We start from the raw sequence: 26,695 nt of genomic DNA, 5'->3' as shown, positions 1-26,695 counted from the left end.
CTAAAGAGTAATTAAACCTCTTTGGATAAAGCATCCAGTGGTTGTGATGCTGACTGGAACAATATTACAAGTTAGCTGCATAGAATGAAATTAACGTTGTCTTAAGTAGAAAACTTAAGCATAGTATCAACATTTGTTTTGGGGGGTCACCACAAATTAACTTGATTAATCCTTTACAAAAAAGATATATTCAGGGACCCTTGCACTATTTCAGTAAGCATTGGCAGACCGAAGTGATGCTGCAAATAGCTCCATAATGCTATACAAAAAATTAGCTTCCACCCTCAAATGCAAATCGATCAATCTCTCAGCTACATTAGATGAGCACTTGTATACATCCAAGAACAAAAATCATAATCAAGGGCATTCAAACTGCTTGAAGGATATCCATAAGACTTGCTTAAAGCAAATCAGTCTGTACTTTATGTTGATCAATCAAACGCCTGATGTAAAAGAAAAAAATAAAATAATAACTTAAAACTTTAACAATGCAAAAAGGTATTAGGAAAAAAATAAGTACTCATTTAAGTACAAAGTACCTATCTTAAATCAAGTTTAAAACTAACATACAATTTGGTAAGGAAAAGTTGAGAGGGGACAAAGTATCATACTCAAAGGTCGGGGCATGCCACAAGCTTCCGCAAGGGCTTCCACTGGTTTGACATACAATATTTCATTTAACCAAAGTCCACTAACTGATTTGACAATTACTTACGAGCAATGACAGAGAAATCATAGTAGAATTTCATCACCTTTATCACTTCCGAACTCAACCTCTCTAGTTTTTAATTTTGGCCAAAATTCCACATAAGAAGTTTTAAGGTAAAAGTCAATAAAAACTATTTGTATTTAATCTCCCAAATAAGACGTAATTTGACTTTCCTTCAAATTTATGTTTCCACAAAAAAAAAAAAAAAAACAGAGCTAGGGAAAAACTGCTATGCACAAACCTTCGAGAGTTTCCAAATTAGTATAAACAAATCTAAGTTTCAGTAGATAACTGCTTTCAGCAAAATCATGCAATGATCGATATCCTCGTCCTCCACCATCATCTTCAGATTTGGCAACATCTTTACTTGGAAATCTTCTACATTTATCAGCATCCTGTTTAAACATAAAGAAATTGAAGCATGACTAATTGCAAAAACAAAACAAAATCACAACATTCCGGGAAACAGGTCATCATCTGTTAAACTCATTTAGGATGGTGTAATAACGTTCAAGTTATAGGGATTCACCTGTAAAAATTCTAGCATTTGCTCTTCAATTGTGCCGCGCATTGCTAATGTTTCCACGTGGATGGGACGCGAAGCACCCATGCGATGGGCACGACTAATTACTTGCTCCTCCATACTGACAAGGTTTAAGCCAAGTCAGAAGATAATTAAATTGGAAAAAAGTGGCAATTTCAGTCAATGTAGAAGGATCCAGCAAATCGGGCAAATAGAAGATCTTTTGCAAATCACTTTATTGAACAACACCATCAGTATTGACAGATGATGCATATTAGGCTTCCATTGCTACAAAATTCTGAATGCCAAAAACTTATATTTTCTATGCCAAGAATGCAGAAAATTCTACAAGGATTACAACTGAACAAGAAAATTTTAAAAATGAAAAAAATTAAGATTATCAAAATCAATCTACCCCTCAGCCTTAAAAGCAATAAGATTTAATTTATAACCCATGGATTGGTTTAATGCGTTAACCTTCTGTCCCAAATTGGCTCCATTAAAAATACACGCGTGACAAAACTCAAGTCAAGACCCAATGCAGCACTTCCATCCATGACAAGTGCCATACAACTTGAATCATGCTGGAACATGGCTAATGACTTCTTCTGGAAAAGGGAAAAGCAAATAAACCAAAAGTCAGAAACCAAAAGTAAATTTAAATTTTCAAAAATAGTAAATGGGACTTCCAACATTATACCTTGTTGCAGGAATGCATTGGGCTATACATCCCAGTATATTTGATACCAGCAATAGCCAACTGGCAAAAGAGAAATCCAATTTAATGGTTTGATCATTTTCCAAAGGATTCGCAGATGGCTAAAAAAAATAAAAAATAGAAAGGATTCACGAAAGACCACACCCAAAAATGTGGCACAGAAAAAGCACCTGCTGTTCAATGACATTTATATGCTCAAGAAATTGAGAAAATATCAGAACTTTCTCAGGGTTCAAATTGGATTCAGTGCTTCTTATAGAACATTCTTGGAATGATGATTTGGCATCTCTCATATGCAAAGGGAAACTATTATCGTTATGCATCTCATCATTGCTATTGTCTCTATAGAAACTCGTCTCTTCGTTGGATTCTTGCAAAGCTTTCAACCTCTGGACAAGATAGGACACTTTACTACTAGATGTTGATTGCCAATCAGGATCCCACTTATCCTGTGCATTCAACAATCATCATTGCATGTTTAGGATTGTTAGCCAAGAGAGAAAAAAAAAAAAAGGAATGCAAGTGAATGCCAACTGAGTTCTCATTAAAAACCCTGCCTGCTTATATGAAGGTTGCAGCTCAATAAGATCTTTGGGTACAGGCCACTTTGGGTTAGGATTTTCTGGTCGGGCAAGAGGACTCTCCATCTCATATAATTTACCGCAGCCAGGATAAGTACACTTTGTATTATCTATAGAAATACAATCAAGGCACAACAGATGCCGACATGGTGTAATGAGAGGAAGGCGGCACCATTCCTTACACCTTCACAATTTATTTATTAAAAAAAATAGGATAAGCAGCTATGACTTGAAGAAAATTAAAGCCACAAAAGGATCAAAGCCCAAATATTACCTGACACAGTAACCACCATATAGGAGATTATATCTTATGGAGGTATACTCTCCTGAAGTAGGATCTAGACCATTTTGTACTAACATATCCATTGTTTCTTGAATATCTTCTCCAGCATGTGTAACTTTAATATGTCCAGCAACACAACATGAAAGCCTGACATTTTTTGTTGTTGCACCACGAAATTTCCACTGTTTTGGATTCAGTAGACTCTCAACATGTGAAGGATCATTCCAATCAGCCATCAATATATTACGACGGACAGTGAGAACTAATTCATTGTAGCTTCTAGCGTGCTCCTCATTGAAGTCTACAAAAACAACTTTCTTGATGCACGGTGGAATGCTCTGCAAATCTATTTTTCTTGCACTAATTGTACATTTGTGAAGTAAATTCAATAGACGAGATCTTCCTTCCTCCATCTCTGCTTCAAATGGCCTAAGCATGCCAGCTTCCCATGATTTTTGATTCAGTCCATAAGCTTCCTCATGAAGGAACCTTAGCAATGGTTGTAGATGTGGAAGTTGGCTGTTAGGAGTGTTAGGTGTTGGAGTTCCAGTTAGTATCCATCGATTCGAAGCCATCAATGAAATAGCCATTTGCAACTTGTTTGTTAAATTCAGGCTTGAGCCAAGAGTGTGCCCTTCATCTAAAATTATCCTAAACCAATGCACTTGCATCAAAACACTCCTCTTATGTGGGCTCCACTCTGCACTCAAACGACTAAATGTAGTGATGACAACATCATAATCCCAAGCGAGACAGTGTGCAGATGGCTTCCGATGATCAGTCCAAACATAAACCCGTAATTGACCAGGTCTGACATGCTTTTCTATTTGTGTTTTCCAATGATCAACCAAGTTTGCTGGAACAACTACCAGGGTTGCTCTTGACAAGTATAACCTAACAAAATCTAATGGCTCACAAAGAGCCAAGCCAAGGGCAGCCACATCAAAAGTCAAATTGTTAAGATTTTGTGGGTAGTACCACCTGCATACACCTTTCTCTACTTTCTTTAAAAGGCCAAATGCTTGAAATATTTTGTGGAATGCATTAAAATATCCATTAGTGCAAATGTTTAAAATAGGACCCTGTATGCCATTTGTTTCCATTCCTGCAAGCTTGTCCGTCGAAATTTTAGCCAACCAAGTCAGGGCCTTCTTTGTCTGAGAATTTATCAATGAGTAGTGCTCCTTAAGTACACTAGTGAAAAATGAAACATTTTCTTTCTCACCCCCAGGAGTTCCTTTCAAGTGAAATCCTGGCAAGTAAGTTATCTTACAGCTATTCTGAAAATTTTGTTCTGGGACATTACAACTTTGATAAAAAGGGTCAGCGTTCATACTACAAAACCATGCCGCACTAGAATTAGCCGTGCTATTGTCTGCAAGCTTACGCCACTTGTGACATGCATCACACTGAATCCATGTATCACGGTACTCCAAACAGTCATCTTTAGGCTTCCCAGGACACTTGTAACTTTGTCCACATCCATCTGAAGTATCAACTAGCTTGTTTTGAGATACATGTGATGCAACATCTGATGTGTGCTTTGTTTTAATTGATCTTTCACCAACTTTTCTTTTTTTGAAAATCATAGCTTCTTCTTCATATGAGAAATGTAGATTTCTCTTTATGCGACTCAAGCTTCTAGTGCACCGATTTGCAGGCATAGATTCCTTAAAGCATGCATCGACAGGTGATTTTTCTTTCCCAGAACATGAACCATGAAGTTTAGTGATTTGCTGATCAGGATCCACCAATCTGATTCTTTTGGAGGAGTAATCATCGTTCGCATTATTTCTACTACCATCTTGGCACACATCCCTCTTACCCAAAATACTACAACCAGAGATGTTATTTCCACTGATCTCATAATAGCCACATTTATGGTTACCATTATGTTGACACCAGACTACTTGTGCCTCATCTGGTGGATCTGGCAATGTACCTTGCGTCTTCACAATAAGAGTAAGAGCTGTTACAGTCTTACCCAAGCCAGGTTCATCACAAAACATTCCTCCACGAAAATCTTTGATGGTGGGAGCTTCCCCAGTGACTATTTTACCAGATACAGTATTTATGTGGAAACTAAAGCCATCATCAGTTGAGAGAGATACATATAAAGGATGTGGCAAAATTTCAGCATTTCGCTCACGATGCAACATCCACTCAACTGCTGCCTGCTGATGAGGAAACAGCTTTAACTTAGTACAAGGCATTACTGAAGCAGCCAAGGATCTTAGATGATGACATGTTGCAGAAACCCTAGCAAGGTCCATTGGGCCCAAGAAAGCTAGAATTGTAGTTAAAATATCATCAGATATCTCCCAAATCCCAGATCTGCAAGTGTTATCCATAGGTATTATCTTGGAACTATTAAACTTCTGCTGTTTTCCTACACCAGGTACCGTTTTAAAAATTTCATGAAGTTCAAATAGCTTTTCCCTTGAAGAATCACTCACACAGGAATGGAGCTTGCAACCAAGTACATGACAATCAGAAAGGTCCCAAATGCTCTCATTTGCTACGCGAGTCTTCCTACAATAGTCTGGACAAGAAAGCATTGAACATCTCTCATCCCAATCACAGCTGCATAGACCTTTTGATGTTAGAAAACTAAGACAGACAAGATTACATAAATATTGAAGAAAAACAGAGGCAATAGAGCAGTCGATTTAAATTATTACAAAATACTTGTGAGAATATAACTCGAGAGCGACTAGCTAGGGCAGGGCACCACTAGTTTGACCAAATTAGAGATATTAACTTTGATTGATTAATTTTGTAAATGTGAAACTCCCTAAGATTCAAATTTCAGGTTCGTAAAATACATAAACTTTTGAAACTTCCATCCAAAGCTTTGACTACAAAATTGATATCATGAAAATCAGCATACATAAACTCAGTAAACTTGTCAATATATAATCTTTACGCATTACACTTCAGATTACAACAATATGGTCATATCATGGCCGATCTGCAGTTGACCCAAGTCCAACATACGACCTTTTAGCCCAATTAGTTTATTGGATTAATTATGTTTGAGGTTTCATGCTTTGACCATCAAAACCATATGATATGGTGTAAAAACAAATCTGACATGTAAGTCTCAAGACAATACGGGAAATCAAAAATAAATAAATAAATAAAAACCTACAAATCTCAAAATTAATATGCCAAAAACTCATTACCCCCGGAATCCCAACAAATCATTTAAACTTCAAATTTAATATCAGAGATAAAATGAAAATAACTTCCATAAAATCCTAGTTTGGCCATACTCCTTGCGGATTGTTACCAAATGGTTAATATAGCTTTCTGAATATCACAGATGCATGAGCAGCATGACACCATGAAGACTACCTACTCTCCAGAGGCATTAAAACATAAAACATAAGTGACACACAAAAAAAAACATTTCCTGATTTGCCCTGTCATTAAAATCTTAATCATATCGCCCAATGAAAAATAAATAACAATGAAACACATCCATAGGATAAGTTAATTGACTTATAAAACAACACCAATCATCATTTATAGCCACAGGCCCACAATTTCTTTCCTTTAAAATTTCAACTTATTCTCCTCATAGGCACCCTGTGACAATATACTATTCATCTAATCCAATAAGCAATCAGGAATAAAACAAAGACAAATTGCACTACCCATACCTACAATTAAACCAACATCAGAAGCATCAACATATTCTTAGCTACACTGTATGTAACTTACACTGCACCACTCCGCATATGCCACGTGACCAAAGTTACCAGGCTCACGACACTTTCTGCTATGGGTTACTAGTATAACAATACACAGTTCATCACTAACCGTTATGGTTTTTACTCTATTTACAATGGTAACTATGCTTGATGCACCTAGAGTTGCCTTGGAATCGAATATGTGCATGCATCCTGCATGAGTTATTTTTGGATATTTAGGTTTTCTATTTTAATTTCAGTCATATTTTCATAATTTTTTGTTTTTTATTTAGTTGCATATAAGGGTTCCTCAACACCATATAAAAGGGTGTTTAGAATTCCTAATGACAGTTATTGAATATTTTATTATTTTGATAATCGCAATTGATAGTAGATGGTTCCTAGACTAATCTTTGCGTGTTCAGCAACAATGCTTGTGGAGAAAACCATCGGTCCTCTTGTAGTATTGCGAACTCTAATGCTACACCCACTTAAATTATAACACATGGACTTGAGATTTATTGGTTTCCACACTACACATAAGAATAATTCATATGTTATAATTTAAGTAAACGTAGCAATGAGTTCCCAACCCTTGTGGAGGACTATAGATGTCAATTAGGATCAATCATTATCTATGGGAAATGAATCTTAACATGACGATCCTAACCATTCATGAACAAATCAACAGTGATGATTTTGTCACTCTCTATCCCCCAATGAAAAATAAATAACAATGAAACACATCCATAGGATAAGTTAATTGACTTATAAAACAACACCAATCATCATTTATAGCCACAGGCCCACAATTTCTTTCCTTTAAAATTTCAACTTATTCTCCTCATAGGCACCCTGTGACAATATACTATTCATCTAATCCAATAAGCAATCAGGAATAAAACAAAGACAAATTGCACTACCCATACCTACAATTAAACCAACATCAGAAGCATCAACATATTCTTAGCTACACTGTATGTAACTTACACTGCACCACTCCGCATATGCCACGTGACCAAAGTTACCAGGCTCACGACACTTTCTGCTATGGGTTACTAGTATAACAATACACAGTTCATCACTAACCGTTATGGTTTTTACTCTATTTACAATGGTAACTATGCTTGATGCACCTAGAGTTGCCTTGGAATCGAATATGTGCATGCATCCTGCATGAGTTATTTTTGGATATTTAGGTTTTCTATTTTAATTTCAGTCATATTTTCATAATTTTTTGTTTTTTATTTAGTTGCATATAAGGGTTCCTCAACACCATATAAAAGGGTGTTTAGAATTCCTAATGACAGTTATTGAATATTTTATTATTTTGATAATCGCAATTGATAGTAGATGGTTCCTAGACTAATCTTTGCGTGTTCAGCAACAATGCTTGTGGAGAAAACCATCGGTCCTCTTGTAGTATTGCGAACTCTAATGCTACACCCACTTAAATTATAACACATGGACTTGAGATTTATTGGTTTCCACACTACACATAAGAATAATTCATATGTTATAATTTAAGTAAACGTAGCAATGAGTTCCCAACCCTTGTGGAGGACTATAGATGTCAATTAGGATCAATCATTATCTATGGGAAATGAATCTTAACATGACGATCCTAACCATTCATGAACAAATCAACAGTGATGATTTTGTCACTCTCTATCCCCCAATGAAAAATAAATAACAATGAAACACATCCATAGGATAAGTTAATTGACTTATAAAACAACACCAATCATCATTTATAGCCACAGGCCCACAATTTCTTTCCTTTAAAATTTCAACTTATTCTCCTCATAGGCACCCTGTGACAATATACTATTCATCTAATCCAATAAGCAATCAGGAATAAAACAAAGACAAATTGCACTACCCATACCTACAATTAAACCAACATCAGAAGCATCAACATATTCTTAGCTACACTGTATGTAACTTACACTGCACCACTCCGCATATGCCACGTGACCAAAGTTACCAGGCTCACGACACTTTCTGCTATGGGTTACTAGTATAACAATACACAGTTCATCACTAACCGTTATGGTTTTTACTCTATTTACAAAGGTAACTATGCTTGATGCACCTAGAGTTGCCTTGGAATCGAATATGTGCATGCATCCTGCATGAGTTATTTTTGGATATTTAGGTTTTCTATTTTAATTTCAGTCATATTTTCATAATTTTTTGTTTTTTATTTAGTTGCATATAAGGGTTCCTCAACACCATATAAAAGGGTGTTTAGAATTCCTAATGACAGTTATTGAATATTTTATTATTTTGATAATCGCAATTGATAGTAGATGGTTCCTAGACTAATCTTTGCGTGTTCAGCAACAATGCTTGTGGAGAAAACCATCGGTCCTCTTGTAGTATTGCGAACTCTAATGCTACACCCACTTAAATTATAACACATGGACTTGAGATTTATTGGTTTCCACACTACACATAAGAATAATTCATATGTTATAATTTAAGTAAACGTAGCAATGAGTTCCCAACCCTTGTGGAGGACTATAGATGTCAATTAGGATCAATCATTATCTATGGGAAATGAATCTTAACATGACGATCCTAACCATTCATGAACAAATCAACAGTGATGATTTTGTCACTCTCTATCCCCATATTGTTTTTCTCTCATCTCTCTCGTCATCATTGATTTGCACGTATATATGATTAGGAACTTTCCGCGTGACATGATCATATTAAATAAAAGATAAGTGGATGGACTCCCTTATCCATGTAGAATTCATTAAATTTGTTTTTCTATTTTTCTCTCTCTCACAGCATGAGATTTTCAATGGGCATCAAAATCAATGGTGATAATTTGGTCACTCCTTATCCCCATATTCTTTCTCTCTCATCTCTCATCATTATTAATTTGCTCATGAATAATTAGGATGCTCCCACATACATAACTACGTAATGTTAAATAAAACTTGAGAGGATACACTATATAAATCGTAGCATGAGATTTTCAATGAGCATCAAAATCTAAAGTAAAAGATAACAGTGACGGAAGCGAACCTCAAATGGCGAAAAACAGCACCGGCGACGGAACCCGATTTCGGGAACTGCCAGCCACTCCACAACTGAATTGGGACATAAACATCAACCAGCACAACCATCCTAGCCACATCAGGCTCAACCAACACCACTCGAGCATCAATCTTCATGCAATTGCGGCTAACCAAAGCGTGAAGCTGATGAACAACGCTCACACTCCCATTCACCATCCCAATCTTCTTCATCCTCCTCACCTTCGAGCTCCCACATTCTACCGTACCCAAAACGACGCCGCCCAGGGACCGGAACCCGACCTCAGCAGCGCCCTCGCCGTAGATTTCGCAGCGTTCATTGAAACCTGAGGTATTCTCGCGCTGCGGCTGAGTAACTGTGAGAACCGCACAGAGGAAACCGCAGAGCTTGTGATCCGAGAAGGAATCGTGGGTGGACATTACCGGACCGGAACCTAAGAGAATCGCGGGAACGAAACGGAGGAATGCGATGCGAAAAGAGAATAAACTGAAGAATATTTTCACCAAATAAAAATAAATAAGAGATGAAGGAAGAAGAATAGGAATAAGATTAAGGAGCATATATGGGGTCCAATCCTGCGAGAGACGCCGGTAGATTGATTAAATAAATATGACTGTTTATGAAGGGGAGGAAAATATCACTATTTGTATTCAAAAATAAATAAAAAATATCACTATTTAATTCAATAATGAAAGTATAAAACGACGCTGTTGTAGTTGCGTTTGTTGTTCAAGTAAGCGCGGCGGCTGTTAACTAATTTCCCCACTTATCTAATTTTTAAAATTTAGTTTAATCTTACTTATTTGTTATATGAGTAAAAATTTCTCTACGGTGGTCAATGAACATAAATTATTTATGGTGAGTTTAAAATGATATTGTTTTGAATGGATATCAAGGTATTTTCATAACTCTAATGTATTGCAGGATTATATTAGTCTTTATCTATAATTTTTTAATTTTATAACTCAAAACGACGTTATTTTGATCTAATTAAAAATAATTTTATCTCCAATTACTAAAGAAATATTTTTCCCTTATTATATATATATATATATATATATATATATATATATATATATATATATATATATATATATATATATATATATAATTCAGAGTCATTTGTGAAAAGTTGTCACATATAATTTATACAATGATTTGAATTTTTTTAAAGAGTGTAAATTTTTCATCTTAATCAAGTTTTTAAAAAAAATTAAATTATATTAGTCACACACAATTTAATAAAATTAATTTACATTTTAAATTTTTAAATTTAAATTTAACTATAGTCATGAAATTAGATTTGATGACAATAAAAAAATTAAGGAAATCAAATAATTAGTTTGATTGACTCAAATTAAGGAAACTAATTAATTAGATTTATTGGTTAAAATTAGGAAAACCAATCAATAGGATTAATGGGATAAAAGAAATGAAATTACCCAATATGATTGGGAAGTGATGAGGTGCTAATTAAGGGGGTTGATTAGCTATCATATTTAGTTTCTCTTTTTTATTTAAATGAGACATTTTTCTTATTTTGCTCCATCCAAAATCCTAACCAAAAATTACTCACTACCAATAATCATGTGTCTCATCTACTTATTCTCACTCTTCAATATATCTCCCACGCAATATTTATTCAATATTCCTTTCTGTCATCCAAATTGCAACTTCCTCCAAGATTAAAATGGCATCTTCGACTTCTGACTCAAAACAAGCAAGATTTGATAGAAAGCTTCAGCTGTGTAGGCAACGGACAATTGAGAAACCACATAATTCAGATAATTTTGTTCTTTTGCAAACAACATTCCACTCAAGAATTTGCATGATTTGTTCTTTCTTTCAACGAAACTATTTCATTTAAATTTTATACTCTACAATGTAAAATTTGTATCCTTATGTACTCAAAACATAATTTCTCTTTAAACAATTGTTTCACATACGTCTAACGCCCAATACCAATTTCAACTATAATAATAAATTAAAAATGTTTACTATTTTTATGATTGTTTCTATTAAGTAAGTCTTTGAATTAATTATATAGTTAAAATATTAATTTTTGTTTCCAAATTTTATAATTTGTAACCAATTTAAAATAACAATGTCTTACATGTGTTAACTCATCAAAAGATTCTTGCAGTATAAATTCATAATGTACAATTTATGTATAAATGTCTTTCATATGCATTACTATACAATTGCTCATATTTGTTGGATATCATTGATAGTATTAAAAGAAAATCAAAATACGTTATACAAAAAATAAATAAATCAAAATACAACTCTATACAATGATTATACTACTCCTTTGACGAAATAAGTAAGACCAGACACGTCATATGTTCCTGTAGCTAATTTGTAAGGTTAAGATTATTAATTTTAACCTCTTCAATTAAATATTTCTATTATGAGGTAGGATATTTATACCAATCCACTACCACTGTAATCACTGTTGGATTAAACTTTTCAGCAAAAGTGGTGAAGAGAGAGAGAGAAAAGTTGCTAAAAAGTTTGATCCAACGATGATTAAGTGGTAATAGAAAAAAGTGGTAGTATGAATATCCTAACTCTTTTAATATTTTATGAAGAGGGATATTCTCACTACCAAAATTTTTTACTACCAATCTAATCACCATTGGATTAACTTTTACTCTCTCTTCAAAAACTTTTTAACATTTTCTCTCTTTAATCCAATAGTGATTAGATGGGTAGTAAATTAGTAGTAAAATTTTTAGTAGTAAGAATATCCTCCCTCTTATTTTATACATCAAACTTATTAGTAATTAAAAATAAGGAATAAGTTATTATGCCTACCCCTATTTTGTCTACCTTTGCCTACCCCTTTCAATGTCGTTAGATTACAATCTCATCCAACGATATAGATTTATGATATGAAATAAACTATTTTATCCCCTTCTCTCTCCTATTGCCTCTCATTCTTTCTCTCTCCTCCCTTTTCTCTCTCTTCAATGGCGCTTCAGCATCAAAAAAAGGTGCAAGTTTTTCTCTCAATTCATCCAACCCAATCATTGATTGTTATGAACATTTACATAAAAAAATTAAAACAAGGTGTCAAGAAGGAACAAACCCAGATGACCTATGCTATGGAATCAGGTAGACCTGTTGTTGGGCATAACATAGAGAGAACAGAGATCATTTCCCAACTTCAAGGTGAAAAACAAGATAAAAATAAGGAGATAAGTAGATTCAATTTCAAATTTCAACGGTAAAGTAGAGATGTTACGGTAATCGTGGTTTAATTCAAAGGAAGAGATTATTCGTGTTTTTTTTTTGTATTTTTGTGATTTCTTGCATGTTCAATTATATCATATTCAAGAAATTTTAAAAATTATATTCATCTAGCAAAACTATCATGCCATTAATCATTGCATGGATTTAGATTCAAATATAAATTAAGGTTGTAAATTATGACAATGATAAAGAGAAAAGGAAGGAGAGAGAAAGACTACGAGAGTAAAAAAAAAAAGGGAAAAGAGTTTATTTTATTCCGCAAATCTCTATTATTGAATGAGATTGTAATCTAACGGTGTCGAGAGAGGTAGGCAAAAGTAGGCAAAATAATAGTATTACAATTATTCGAATACCAAATCCCTAGCTTTCTCTCTCTGGCGCTTCAGCAACTAATTGAGTATGAAAGCCAGCGACTCGACAAGATCACATGAGGATGAAATCAACGAATTAGCCGAAGATCCATAATTAAATAATAAATGTGAATTCTATATATATTATAGTAAAAATCTAATATTTAAAAGATAAGACCAATTTAAGAGTTTCCTCTTATTTTTATCAACAACTTTTAAATTTTTATACCCTTATTTACCTTCCATGTGAATCTTTTTTAGTCCTGTTGACGCTAAGCCAAGCAGAGGATCCATCTCATGATTTCAATTTGCGGCGTTTTAAGTTTCTGGTAAAAAGAGGTACCATGAAATGAATTTTATTAATAATTTGTTAATAATTTTTTTTGGATATGCAAATATATTCTCATTATTTAAATCTTACTTTTAAATTTTCAGTTAAAAAAAAAATGGATGAAGCAATCATGTTTTCATCGTTTTCAATTTTCGAAAACATAAAAAGACCACGCAAACCAAACATATTATTCTAAATTTTGAAAATTTCAAGATGAAATCATTTTCCAAAAATGAAACCAACAAACAAAAGTAGAATTTATTTTTCTTAAATCAAACAGCCTCAGATTTTTGCTTTTTATTTCCATGTATTCATGTCTATCTCTTTATAAATATTTATAAATTTTTTTATAACATACCTCATATCTAATGTCTATGTTCATTCTCTCTATTCATTCATATCAAGGAAAGAAATAGATGAAAATAAAATTTAATCGTATGTTGCTGTAATCAACCGTAAGAGAGTTTCCGAATTAATCTATCTGACACCATAAGATGTCTAAGAAACTTTGAAGTGATGTTTCCGGAGATAGCAAGCAGTCCATAAAGTATATTTTATCTGTGCTCAAAAATATTTAATATATTTATGATTCAGTGGGCTAAGTTAATGAAAAATAAATTTTTTTGACTTACTTATATAGAAGAAAGAGAAATTTTATTTTTTTTCTCCAAGTGACAATTCCTCAATGGAAATAATAAGTGTGCCAGAACTATTATAAATACTCTCTTTGTGCTCACGAATTACGAAAATCTATTTCCGTTAAATTTGTGGAAACTCGTACACTTGACATATTAATGAAGGTGTTTATTGACGATGCCAGCAAAAAGACAACTGAAATTCCATAAGGCCTAATATTGTTATAGACCTCTGACATATTATAATTTTTTTTTACTTACTAGTTTGAATTTAGACCCATAAATAATTGTTATTAGAATTTTTTAAATCCTATTTATATTTTCTTATAAATCAAATGATTTATAACTAATGACGATGAAATAAATATAATACTGACAAACTAAATATAACCTACATTGAATAAACCAAGATAAATCAATATATCAATTTCTCAGTTTCCTTTCTCTTTCGTTTTCCACAATTTGTGTGTGTCAATTTCCAAGAAGATTGAGGTAGCTAATACAAAATAACATTATTGATCCATTCCTAATGGTTTCGTTATCCACTTATATTTAGCAATGCTTAATTAATTGCTGTATAGATAGAGTCCCTAAATGCTAAGGCTATTTCGACCATCTTGATGCATGTATTTTACCACCAAATATAACCAACCAATAAATGTTTACTCATGACACATCTAGTCACTAATAACCATAAACTTACATCAACCTACGGATCCCACATTTGACAATTAACAATCCCAATGGACTACTTGCAACGCAAAAGTGATCATCATTCAGTGCTAAAGATATTTCATTCCAACCTTTTAGGGTACCAACATGCATAATATCAAATTGAATTTCTAAGCGCCAATTTACCTATTTAAGTTTTATATGAATTATATCAACATCAAGCAAATACAGATTAAGCCCAATTCCATAGAAATATCATGTCCTTGTCTAACAAGGAACTTCTACCAGCTGCCAAGAAATGATGCGCCTGATATCAGAGCATACATAAACTCCCAAACATGTCTAAAGCAAACAAATGTTACTCAAAAACATCGCAAATGTCAAAGGATGCAAACTTATGTTTAAAGACCTAATCCAACTGTACGGCCATCTCTTCGTCGAAGACCTGCAGTGTACTGTTTCTCTAGATCCAGCTGGAGTTCCTTCTGCTTTTCTGCACGGAGAATGTCGTTGCCACTTTGGTTGTCAGAGTTCTGCTCCACTTTGGCTTCACCTTTCACACCCTACAATTTGCCATAGGCACGAGTACAACCTCAGACTCAAACAGTGTTAGTAGGTGAAGACATTATAATGGTGTGAGCCAGTCATTCAGGAACAGGCAAATAAACTATTTCTGATGTAATTATGAGAATGGATCCTCTCATATAAAAAAGTGATCATGTAGTCATGTTATTTGATCACAACCTTCTTTCTCTTATCTCATCATCAATGAATAGTAGTGATCAAATAACATGACCACATGACCACTTTTCCACATAAGAGAATTCAAATCTTGTTATTATTGGGTCAGAATAAAGCAACAGCTCAGTCAAGACTTACCATGAGTTTGTTGAATTTCTCTTGCCGCTCACGATCGGTAAACATAGCCGTATCCCATCGATGGCCAGACTGAACAACATTTGAAAAGTGCAATTTATAAAGCAGCAGGTTGTAGGAAATGCAAAAAAAAAAATGCGTATGTACATGATTACACATGGCACATAACAGGAACATTAGCACGATAACAAATCCAGCAACCTCAGGCATAGGTCATCCAGAACTATAGATCTAGAACACCCCCTACCCTATCCACTTAACTACATACTACCTCAACTGAGTACCATCTTCAAGCAATATTTACAAGCTTTTTATATTTATATACAATATATATACGATGAAACAAATAGGAGGGTTAACTTTTCAAGTCAATGTAATGGGACGGCTTAAATTTTTATAAGCAACACCTGCGCTCATTGAGTATGGAACATTACAAAGCATCAAAAGAATGGAATAAATTTAAGTTTCTGTACCAAAAGCAGAAATGTTAAACCCTAAATATAATTTATTATGCAACATTAATTTATTTAATTATCTTTCTTTCTAATTTAATTTTTTCTTCTTATTTAGTTATTTTTCCTCTTATCTATTTTCCCCTCATTTTTCATTTTTTTATTTACAATTATTATTTTAATATTTTAATATTTTCTTCTTCTTCTTTTTCTTCAATCTTTTAATTTATTATTTTGTTTGGTTTATCAACAGCCACCACAACTAGTTTGGAATAAAGATGGTGTTGATGTTGATATATTATGCGAAAATAATCTTACTGCGCAAGCCTATATGTTAGGAATTCAAGTGTAAGTGAATGAAATTCCACATTGGTTAAGAATGAACTGAGTGAGCATCACATAAATAAAAGGACTCATGCACCTAATGCCTTAAGGTTTTGAGTTGATTGTGGTGTCTAAGCCCACTTATTATCATTGCTCACTTAGCCCATGGATGACGGTCCCTCCCCGCCATGAGCTCCTATGCTGGCCCAAAACTAGTATCAGAGTCAATGGTTGATTGGCCTAAGTGTACCTAATATTTGGAGATGGTGGTCAAACTCATGTTGCTAACCAACAAACTAACCCACTCTTGGTTGGTAACTCAATTAATACTCGAAGAAGCTTCTGCTTGAGAGGGAGTTGACAATTGTAGAACTCACTTGAGAGGAAGATTATTGGGAATTCAAGTGTGAGTGATAAAAAGTAGTTCAAGTGTGAGTGATAAAAAGTCCCACATGGGAAAGGAATGGGCAAAGCATAGCACATATAAGTGAAAAGATCCATAAACTCAATGCCTTAAAGTTTTGGATTGAGATGTGGAGTTGGACCCCTAGATGTGGGTTTGTCTCTTAGGCCCATTTGATGTGTGGACAGAGATCTCCCTGATTAGGGCTCCCCATAGCCGCTACCCAACAGACTTCTTTTCCTTTCACCATGAAACCTTCAGGCTGATCCATATAAATCTCCTCTTCCAATTTACCATGGATAAAGGCTGTTTTCACATCCATTTGTTTAATTTCTAAGTCTAGGCCAGCATCTAAACCTAGAACCACACGAATGGATGTCATTTTCAGAACTAGAAAAAAAATCTCATTGAAATCAATGTCTTGTTTCTGACTGAACCCTTTAACAACCCAATCTTGCTTTATACCAGGGCTGTGAAGTAACTTCATCTTGCTTCACTCTATATACACCCACTATTTTTCAGAGCTCTCTTGCCCTTGGGCAACTTTACCAACTCAAAGGTGTAATTCTCATGCAATGAGTGCATCTCTTCTTGCATGGCTTCAATCCACTTACTTTTAAGCTCATCTTCCATAGCTTCTTTAAAGCATTCTGGTTCTCTTGAATCAATCAACAAAACATACTCACTTACGGGATACCTGGTGTAAGATGCTTAACCTCTAGTAAATCTCCTAGGTAGAACATCTGAAGTAATCTATGTGAGAATCTCTGGTCGAGGGAACTGCTCATAAACAATATCATGATTCACACAGGTGGTGGTATAACTGTGTCATTTAAATCACCTATACCATGTTGTTCTTCCTCAACCTGAGTAGGAACCTGCGCAGTAGAAGGTGGATCCAACTCAATCAAATCATGACGGTTCTCTGGCACTGAAATCTTTGATTTCTCTATATCCCGTACTGCCCCATCTAGCTACTCTAGGTTGGGGGTAGATCCGGGGTAAAGTCTGGTATTGCAGCAACCGAAGCTTGTAAAGAGTTGCTATGAATGAAGAAGTTTTGAGAGAGCTTGGTTTCACAAAAGAGATATATCTTACTTTGTGATAACCAAAGTGCCATACACCTTGCCAAGAACTCTACCTTTCATCAAAGATCCAAACATATTGATGTAAGCCATCATTGGATTAAAGATGTGCTAGAAGCCAAATAAGTGGAGCTTGAGAAAGTGCACACCGATGACAATGGTTCAAATATGATGACAAAAGAACTTTCTAGAGAGAAGTTTGAATTTTGGCGGCATGTTGCCGGCATGGATTCCACTTGATGATTGATGCTAGGAATCTCCCTCATTGGACCGGAGGGGGAATAAGCTTGAACAACCCGTTGCAAGAAAGACTGGTAATAACAAACCCTTCTTGATTAAGCAAATGACGATGTTGAGGTATAATAAAGAAGGTACATCCATGATTTATCACTTAAATAAATTTCAAGGAATTATTCTTCAGTTAGCAGGAATGAGAATTAAGTTTGAAGATAAAGTACAAGGATTATGGTTGCTTAGTACTTTACCAGACTAGGGGGAGACGTTTAGAATGTCTCTATCTAATTCAGCCCCTGATGGTATAATGACTATGGATTTGGCAAAGAGTAGTATCTTGAACAAAGATATGAAAAGAAAGACACAAGCTTCATTTTCTTAATCAGATGATCTAGTTATAGAAAGAAGAGGGATAAGTAAGATAAAGGAAGCAGCAAGCCTAACAAGTTTGCCAATGTAGAGAGTGTCACTATTGTGGTTTGAAATGACATATAAAAAAATGTTGACGGAAAATGAAGAAAGACAATAAACAAGGAAAGTTGAAAGATAACAAGACTGGCGAAGGTGGTAAGTTGGTAACGATGATCGAGTTGCTACTACTTCAGACTTTCTCCTTGTTTATGACTGCGATGCAATTAATCTTTTATGTCATAAGATCAGCTGGGTGATAATTCAATGGTGCATCCATTCATGCTACATCTCGCAAGGATTTCTTTACATCTTACAAATCTAATGATTTTGGATTTGTAAAGATGGGTAATAGTGGATTATTGGCCTATGGTGAACCGAGATTTGAAGATGTAAGAAGTCAAGGTCTTGATGAGTATAGCCAAGCCTTGATGGAGCCAATACTTGATGAGAAGTCAAGTATTGATGAACCCCATGAATACTGGAAGAAGCTTCTCCTTGAGGGAAAAAGAATGTTGGCCTAGGACTCATACTTGAGGGGGAGATGTTGAGGAATCCAAGTGTGAGTGGGTAAAGTCCCACGTTGGTTAAGAATGTACTGAGCAGGTATCATATAAGTGGAAGGACCCATGCACCTAATGTCTTAAGGTTTGGGTTAATTGTGGTATCCAAGTCCACTTAATGTCATTGTTCACTTAGCCTATGGATGGCGGACTCTCCCTGCTATAAGCTCCCCTGCTGGCTCAATAGTGGTATTAAAGCCAATGGTTGATTGATCTGGATGTACCGAGCATTTGGAGATGGTGGTTGGTGTTCGGGTTTATAGGCTGTGCAAACCCATGTCGATCTAAGAGATTGACCCATTCTTCTCCAACCTATAAATCCAACGTTGGATATGAATAACAATGAGTTGGAAACTTGATGAAAAAATTTCAGCTCGATCGGACGGTGAATGAAGGATATATCAAAGAATGAACGTTGCCACCTCACAATCTTGCAGAAAAAACGAGCTGCCTTTTGTTGGCTCTCTTTCAAACAAGTCTTGAAGTCTTTCCCTCTCCTTCACACTCCAAGATGTTGCTCACACATACTCAAACGGCTGGTGAATTTTTTCTTCAAGTGGGAACCCTATCTTTTCCTTATTGGGCTAACCCATTTGGCCTTTTAATGCTAAAAGCCCAACAAATCTCCCTCTCTAATCCAATGAGGGAGATTCCAAACATCAATCATCAAGTGGAATCCATGTCGGCAACATGCCGCCAAAATTCAAACTTCTCTCTAGGAAGTGCCATCGTCATCATCTAATGGCCAGGGGGAGCTCAAGGGAGATCTCTGTCCACAATTAAATGGGCCTAAACGACAAACCCACAACAAGGGGTCCAGCACCACATCTCAACTGAAAACTTTAAGGCATTGGTTTAAGGGTCTTTTCAGTTATATGTGCTACACTTAGTCCATTCCTTTCCAATGTGGGACTTTTTATCACTCACACTTGAATTTCCAACTCTACATATAAGAAATTAATGTTCAAGATAGTGCAATGTAGCAAATTCAAACTGCGATCAACCAGAACAGAAATTAAGCATTGGGTTGAACTCTTTTGTGCCAAGGTAATTGCTATGAATAGTCATAAACTTCCCGTAAATTATAAGAGAGACACTTATTATGCGACATATTGTTGAATAACAAGCTCTCAATTGTCCAATTATAGAGAATTCCCATGCTTAGCAGTCCCTAATGATTAAATAAACCAAGATTTTACCATAACTGCAATTTTGGAGATTAACGGAAGCCTATGGGGTCTCGTAACAGCAAGAATCATGGTACTCTATACCATGATTATACGTAACAGCAAGAACTTCGCCAAAAAAGTGAAAATGTAATAACTAAGATACCTCTTCCGTAGGTGTACTCTTTTTGCTTCCCCACAACAGCTTCTTCTTTTGGTCAGTAGTCAAGCAGCCAGCCCCAACTAAGTTCCTATTAACTGTCATGCATCAAAATTTCCAGATGAGTACAGCATGCAAAAGATCTACAAGTATTAGAATCAAAACTAGCAGATACTTCATTAAAATAATTTTTTTTGTTGAAGACTTGGAAACATAAATTATGAGGGAAAAAACCATTTATTGGGGGGGGGGGGGGGAGTTGGAAATTAGTATCAGACTCAACATGTGCCAAAAAAAAGAAAGTAATGGCCATGCCCTTGGCATAGTTCCAGACAATCCACCTTCTGCAATTGGTTAAAAATTGAAATCATGAACTTTCAACCCATAACAATCCAATCATAGACGATAAAACATTATGCCCATATTCCAATAGTAGGCCAATTTTCAGGAAAAGTTGTGTATACCTAATTCAGCAGCTTTCATGGCCGCAACTTTTGCAGCATCTAGATCATTTCCAACATCAAAACCACTGGTCTTGGCAGCCCCTAAATCTACCTTGTTTTCTTGAGAAAGCTTTGAACTTGAAGTCTGCCTTTCATCTGCTTTATTACATGATAACAAAGTAACACAAGTATCACCTATAAGGGTGAAAATCATGCCATGCATTAGTGCAAAAAAAATATGTAAACAATACCATCTTTTCCATAATTGTCATCCTTGTCAGCACCAAAAAACTTTGGTTTTTTTCCAGAAGATTCTTTATCTTCAATACCAAACTGCTCCCCTACTTTTCTAGTGTTCCTGTCCTTGTCCTTACCAATCTCAATGTCATCATATTTTCTCTTTTCTTCGCATGGAAGGTTTTGACCATTCAGCTCTTTCTGTTCACTCTTACAAGCTTCTTTTAGATATTTACCACTTTCTCGTTGTGAACCTGAGTCATCTTTCTGGCTCCTTGACTCCGAATAGGAGATAAGTTGGTCACCTCTGTAATCTCCAGAACTTCTGCGGGAATCTCTTCTTTCATCTCGACCATCCCGGTCCCTTGTACGCCTCTCCCTCTCCAGCTCATCATCTGGTGTGTTCCTCTTGCTAGATACAGATCTGTCATACGAAGCATCCACGTCTTTATATTTATGATGTTCCAAATATGATTCTCTATCTTTCTCTTTGCTTCTATAATCTGACCTGTCATATTTGTCACGTGAATACTTGTCCACACTGCGCTGGTAGTCTTTTGACCTGCTATCACTCTCTTCTCTCGAATGATCACCCCTAGATTCATGTCCAGAACGAGATGATAGCCTCTCACGGTATCTATCTTCATCTGCATACTTGTCATGCCTAGAATGACCATAGGAGCTCCTGGATGACTGTCTATCAGAATGTCTAAGAGAATCACTGCTTCTGCCATAGTGATTTCTGCTATATTGTCGGTCTTGTTCCCTGCCATCATACTTCCTCGAATGACGATGAGAGACCCTTACAGAATCTTCCCTTAATGGATTTGGACTTGAGCTGTGTTCATGCTTGGGATTGCCTGCAAATATGGAAGAGTGTATATTTCTTTATTCAAGCACTACTTCATGTATAGAATAGGTAAGCATTAAATTTGGTAACACCATTATCAGAATCACAGTACCAGAGCCAAATATATACAAATCACTTTCATAGTAATGGATCAAAGAAGTTAATTGCAGATTGCAGCATGGGGATACTGATAATAGTGCATATCCAAAAAAACAACTGTTTGAAAAACAATAATCAATACCATAATGTGTAATGAAGGCTATTTAACATATGTGAGCTGTAAATCATTTGACCTATATGAACTCCAAACCACTTAACATGAGACTAGAAGATAACAAAGTTATCAAATGCGGATTGCGGCATGTCGCGGCCAACCCCGAAAAACGCTAGAGGGTTACAGTTGCAGAAATAGCAAAATAGATATATGGCAGAAATAATAACAAAAAAAATCATTTTTTAAAGGTAGAGATAGCAAAAGTGACAGAGAGAGACGAAGATAGACTAAAAAACCCTTAAAAATGTTCTACTACTGTTGAGATATATAGTCCCACATTAGTTGTATGTGCAACTAATGTGGCCTTTATAAGGTCTTGGGCACTCCCACCCTTTGAGCTAGCTTTTGGGGTGGTGTATCACAAGGTTCTTTACATGGTATCAGAGCCTCGCCGCCCCCCACTTTCTCTTGTGACGTTTCTTAGCACAGGTAGACTGGGCCTGTTGCATTGTCCACTCTTCAAGCCCAATAGGCTCTCGTGTGAGGGGCGTGTTGAGATATATAGTCCCACATTGGTTGTATGTGCAACTAATGTGGAGTTTATAAGGTCTTGAACACTCCCACCCTTTGAGCTAGCTTTTGGGGTGGTGTATCCCAAGGTTCTTTACATAAGCTCACCTCCATAAATAATGATTCACCACTGAAAAACTACTACCGTTCATAATTCTTTTCAAACTCTCTTCCATCATAAAACTCCATAAAAATATTTAATAGTTGAGTGTTTTACTCCATACCCTACCTCAATAAGTAAAGAAACTATACTCCAACTAAACATAATGGAATTAAAATTCATAGCATACCTACTAAAATCTTTTCCGAAACACTGACCACGTAGGCATGCATATGTAATGGAATAAGTACCACTACTAATCAAGTACTTCTAAAATAATTTCCACTAAAAAAGTTGTAAGTGTTTTAAATTTTTCCAAACTGCAACCAAGTTCCCATCTTATGCTATATAGGGAACACAGAACAAAGTACCAGTTTTCTCACAGATACATTGGGGACTGCTATTAGAAAACATGGTGAACCAACATTGCATCTAGTATTCCCTTAAATTAGCTTTGACGGCAGTGACAAACATAGCTGTATACCTAGGATCATCCAGGTTAGCTCCAGCAACTATCATTGGGGCATCTTCAGAAAATCGTATTCTCACATTTTCTAGAGGATTAAAAAAAAGGTAAAGCAGCATCAATACCTATCTACTTTCCAGCACAAGAAGTACCATGCATGAAAAACATAATGCAGTTTATATTAAGCAATTTCAATTTTCAAATACTAATATTGGTATTAAATATACTTAGCCTCTAGACATTATAATCATTCACCAGAATACCACTGTAACTTCTAAAAGAAAAAAGACCAACAGCTTAAAAGATCCCAACCATCAGGTGATGGAGATCCCTCAACAGGTGATCGACGCCGATAATTCCTATTAGCTGCATCACCAGTAGGCTTGCGAAATGCGTTTTTTGTATCAGAATTGTCATGAGGCGGAGACTGTAAGTTTGAGTCCATCATGCCAAGCCTGTGATAGCACCAACACAGTCAGATTAGAATGCAAATAATCTCAGTGAGTGAATCAAACAATCAAGACAAGGGAAAAGATTAAATATCAAATCCCAAAACAGACAGAAAGCATAGGGCCTTATTCTAGTGCTTATTAAACTCATGAATAAATTCATTCCAAGCACTTCAACCAAGGAGGGGCTGGTCCTAGTGTGTTAGAAAACCCTAGTCACCAAAACTTAAGATGATTGGTAGTTAATTAGTAGCGTGTCAGTTAGGTGGTTGGGGAATCTCCAACGGAATCAACTGTGGCTGTTAGTTTGTTAGTTAGCTACGAAAGGCAGGAAGAGGAGCAGAGATAGAGGCCAGGGTTGTACAAACCCCTGGAGTTACCAGAGAATAGGAGAGCAACACTATTGTATTTGTCTACCATTCTTTTCCTTTAGGATCCTGAACCAGGTTCTGGGAAGGGAGTACAGTAATAAAGATTAAGTATCTTTCTCTTGAACCAGTTTCTACCATATTAACAATGAGTATATCAAATTTCAAGCTTCATTATTAGAACAACAAAGGGGAAAAAAAAAAAAAAAAAAAACTCATCTAGAAATTTGGCACCGCTTCAATTTTTTAAACAAAAATTTAAGATGAAATAATAAATCACTATAGCTCTTCGGTTTTCTAAGTAATCAATCAAACTAGCGAAAAAATAAAATCCAAAGAATAAAGGATGCATGCATCAAATTTGATGGTCTCGAAGCGCAAGACATAACTGAAAAATCGGAAGAGAGTAGAGAGGAAAGAAAGGGAACCTGCGAGCGAGTAGGAGGTTTGGGAATTTCAAACGGAAAATGATTGATTCATTAGGTTGATGTGATTTTTTTGGCGCTTGTAATTGCAGGTAAGGATATATGCAAAGGAGAAATGAAACCCTCGATTCCGTGCGCTATGTCGTTTCGAGATTTGTTTGGATTAAGAGCTCGGGCCACGTTCCATTGTGGACTAAAAGGGAAGGAGGAAGCGAACGGGAGGAGAAATTGGGTATGGATATTTCTATTACCACGTGAGTACGTGGCATACTAATGCTGAGAGGGGGAAATGAGCGTAGATATTTCTATCATCACTAGAGTACGTGGCAAACTAATGCTGAAAATCAAAATTGGGTAAATTATAACGAAAAATTCAAAATTCAGTTACTGGATCTATGAAGCACCGACACTTCAAAGATCCTGACGTGTCGTGTTCGACACTTCCCGACACTCTCGGACACTCCGACACTCCAACACGCGTTATAGAAATTCAAAAAAAAGTTTAAAGATTGTGTTGCGTTGAGTTTTTAGTTTCAACTATTAGATTCGTTGGATTACGATTACTATTTTATTGAGTTTAATATAAATATTTAGAATATCTTATGTTTCTTTGCAAAATTTATGAATACTATAAGTTTAAATTCATTTTTTGTTAAATTATTGAATATTAAATATACTATACACTACATAAATTAAAAACATTATTTAATTTCAAAACGTGTCCTAACGTGTCTAAATCTAACATTTTGTAGAATTAACGTGTCGGAGTGTCGTGTCGTATCGTGTCACGTGTCCCGTGTCAGTATCGGTGCTACATAGCACTGGATTGTCTAGTGAGTGAATTTTGATTATATTCTTCCACGAGAATATAGTACAAAAATATTACAATGGTGTTCTGCAGGTGTTTTCCCGGGAGAACATAGGCAAAAAATTTTGTGCACTATATGAGAATATAGTGCACTGGACCTAATTTACATCAAGTCACTTGATACTCACTAAACCCAAATTATAAATTAACCCCTTAGTCTTGGAGTTGGTTTTAGGAGGGGAAGGAAAAAAATAAAAAAAAGGTTTTAGTAAGTTTTTTCCTTGTTTGTGAGTTTAAAAAAAGGAGGGAAAGAATTTGGGGATTTTTACTAAACCCTCCAAAACCCTCCTTCTTTTTTAAAATTACAGTTCCCCCAATTTGGAGGGTTTGAGGGGAAAAATATTAAAAATTACTTATCCACCCCTTAGCATTAAAATGTTAAAACTACATAATTGTGACTCATTTTTAAATGCGATATTATTAGAAAAGTCTCAAATACTTATAGAATTTATTGACGAAAAATATTTTCTCAAAAATAACGATGAAATTTTTTTATGAAAATCATATACGTTAAAATTTTTTCGTGAAAACTAAAAACGAAATTAGAGACGGAACCAGATTTTACCATAATCAATAACATAAATTTTGTACGGAAAAAAAATTTCAGTCAAAATTATTGAAAGAATCTAAATTTCGTCGAAACTTTTTAACGAAAATATTTCCGTCCAAAATTTTGACGGAACACATTTTCATCGAAAATTTTCGACCTAAAAAAATTACGTCAAAAATTTTTACGAAAAATATTTCCATCAAAATTTGTGACAAAAAATATTTCTGTAAAAAAAATTGACGGAAATTTTTTTTGTCAAAATTCTTTACGAAATCTAAATTTTGCCAAAATGTTTCACAAAAAAACATATTCATCGAAATTTTTGACAAAAAATATTTCCATCAAAATTTTCAACGAAACACATTTCTATCGAAAATTGTTGACAAAAAAAAATTTCATCAAAATTCTTAGCAGAATTTTAATTCGGCCGAAAGTTTTCGATGAAAACATTTTCGCAAAACTTTTTGGCAAAAAAAATTTCTGTCGAAATTTTTAACGAAACACATTTCCATCGAAAATTCTAGGCGGAAAAAATTTCTGACAAGTTTTTTAATAAAAAAATATTTCCATCAAAATTTTCAACGGAACGCATTTCTGTCAAAAAAATTTGAGAGAAAATATTTTCGTAAAAAAAATTGACGGAAAATATTTTGATAAAAAAATTTGACGGAAAAAATCTTC

At 35.0% G+C, this 26,695-nt stretch overlaps 2 protein-coding genes across 6 annotated transcripts; both read right to left on the bottom strand.

The window, feature by feature from the left end:
- Window positions 1-95: 95 nt before the first annotated feature.
- Window positions 96-9,979, bottom strand: LOC133300614 (F-box protein At3g54460). Its single transcript, XM_061500194.1, has 9 exons — window positions 9,549-9,979; window positions 2,806-5,397; window positions 2,508-2,715; window positions 2,121-2,399; window positions 1,933-1,992; window positions 1,710-1,840; window positions 1,239-1,353; window positions 951-1,104; window positions 96-443 (listed from the first exon to the last, which is right to left on the bottom strand). The coding sequence occupies exons 1-9, from the start codon at window positions 9,977-9,979 to the stop codon at window positions 436-438; spliced, it is 3,978 nt and encodes a 1,325-aa protein (XP_061356178.1). The 3' UTR covers window positions 96-435.
- A 4,969-nt stretch (window positions 9,980-14,948) lies between these two features.
- On the bottom strand, window positions 14,949-24,784 carry LOC133300621 (uncharacterized). 5 transcript variants are annotated; one of them, XM_061500202.1, is made up of 8 exons: window positions 24,600-24,784; window positions 23,649-23,809; window positions 21,663-22,014; window positions 21,169-21,578; window positions 20,939-21,076; window positions 20,481-20,572; window positions 15,683-15,751; window positions 14,949-15,366 (listed from the first exon to the last, which is right to left on the bottom strand). In XM_061500202.1, the coding sequence occupies exons 2-8, from the start codon at window positions 23,800-23,802 to the stop codon at window positions 15,205-15,207; spliced, it is 1,377 nt and encodes a 458-aa protein (XP_061356186.1). In that variant the 5' UTR covers window positions 23,803-23,809; window positions 24,600-24,784; the 3' UTR covers window positions 14,949-15,204. The 5 variants fall into 5 exon arrangements, with proteins under 5 accessions (XP_061356186.1, XP_061356183.1, XP_061356184.1 ...); XM_061500199.1 differs by having other exon boundaries at window positions 21,169-22,014; XM_061500200.1 differs by having other exon boundaries at window positions 20,939-21,073; window positions 21,169-22,014.
- Between the last annotated feature and the right edge of the window lie 1,911 nt (window positions 24,785-26,695).

Source organism: Gastrolobium bilobum, unplaced genomic scaffold (genome assembly GCF_033153095.1).
Source record: "Gastrolobium bilobum isolate Gb01-03AN ecotype WA unplaced genomic scaffold, APGP_CSIRO_Gbil_v1 utg34045, whole genome shotgun sequence".
NCBI lineage: Eukaryota > Viridiplantae > Streptophyta > Magnoliopsida > Fabales > Fabaceae > Gastrolobium > Gastrolobium bilobum.
Note: the sequence above shows the minus strand (reverse complement) of the source record. Positions and strands in the feature narration are given on the sequence as shown.

Excerpts from the sequence above, each read along its gene's own strand:
- LOC133300621 (XM_061500199.1), bottom strand. The coding sequence starts at position 23,802 with ATGATGGACTCAAACTTACAGTCTCCGCCTCATGACAATTCTGATACA. Across the intron at positions 20,573-20,938 it reads CATGAAAGCTGCTGAATTAG|TTAATAGGAACTTAGTTGGG; the intron begins GTATACACAACT and ends GATGCATGACAG. Across the intron at positions 15,752-20,480 it reads AGAGTACACCTACGGAAGAG|TCTGGCCATCGATGGGATAC; the intron begins GTATCTTAGTTA and ends AATGTTGTTCAG.
- LOC133300614 (XM_061500194.1), bottom strand. The coding sequence starts at position 9,979 with ATGTCCACCCACGATTCCTTCTCGGATCACAAGCTCTGCGGTTTCCTC. Across the intron at positions 2,716-2,805 it reads TATGGTGGTTACTGTGTCAG|GTGTAAGGAATGGTGCCGCC; the intron begins GTAATATTTGGG and ends TAAATTGTGAAG. Across the intron at positions 1,841-1,932 it reads CAATGCATTCCTGCAACAAG|AAGAAGTCATTAGCCATGTT; the intron begins GTATAATGTTGG and ends TCCCTTTTCCAG.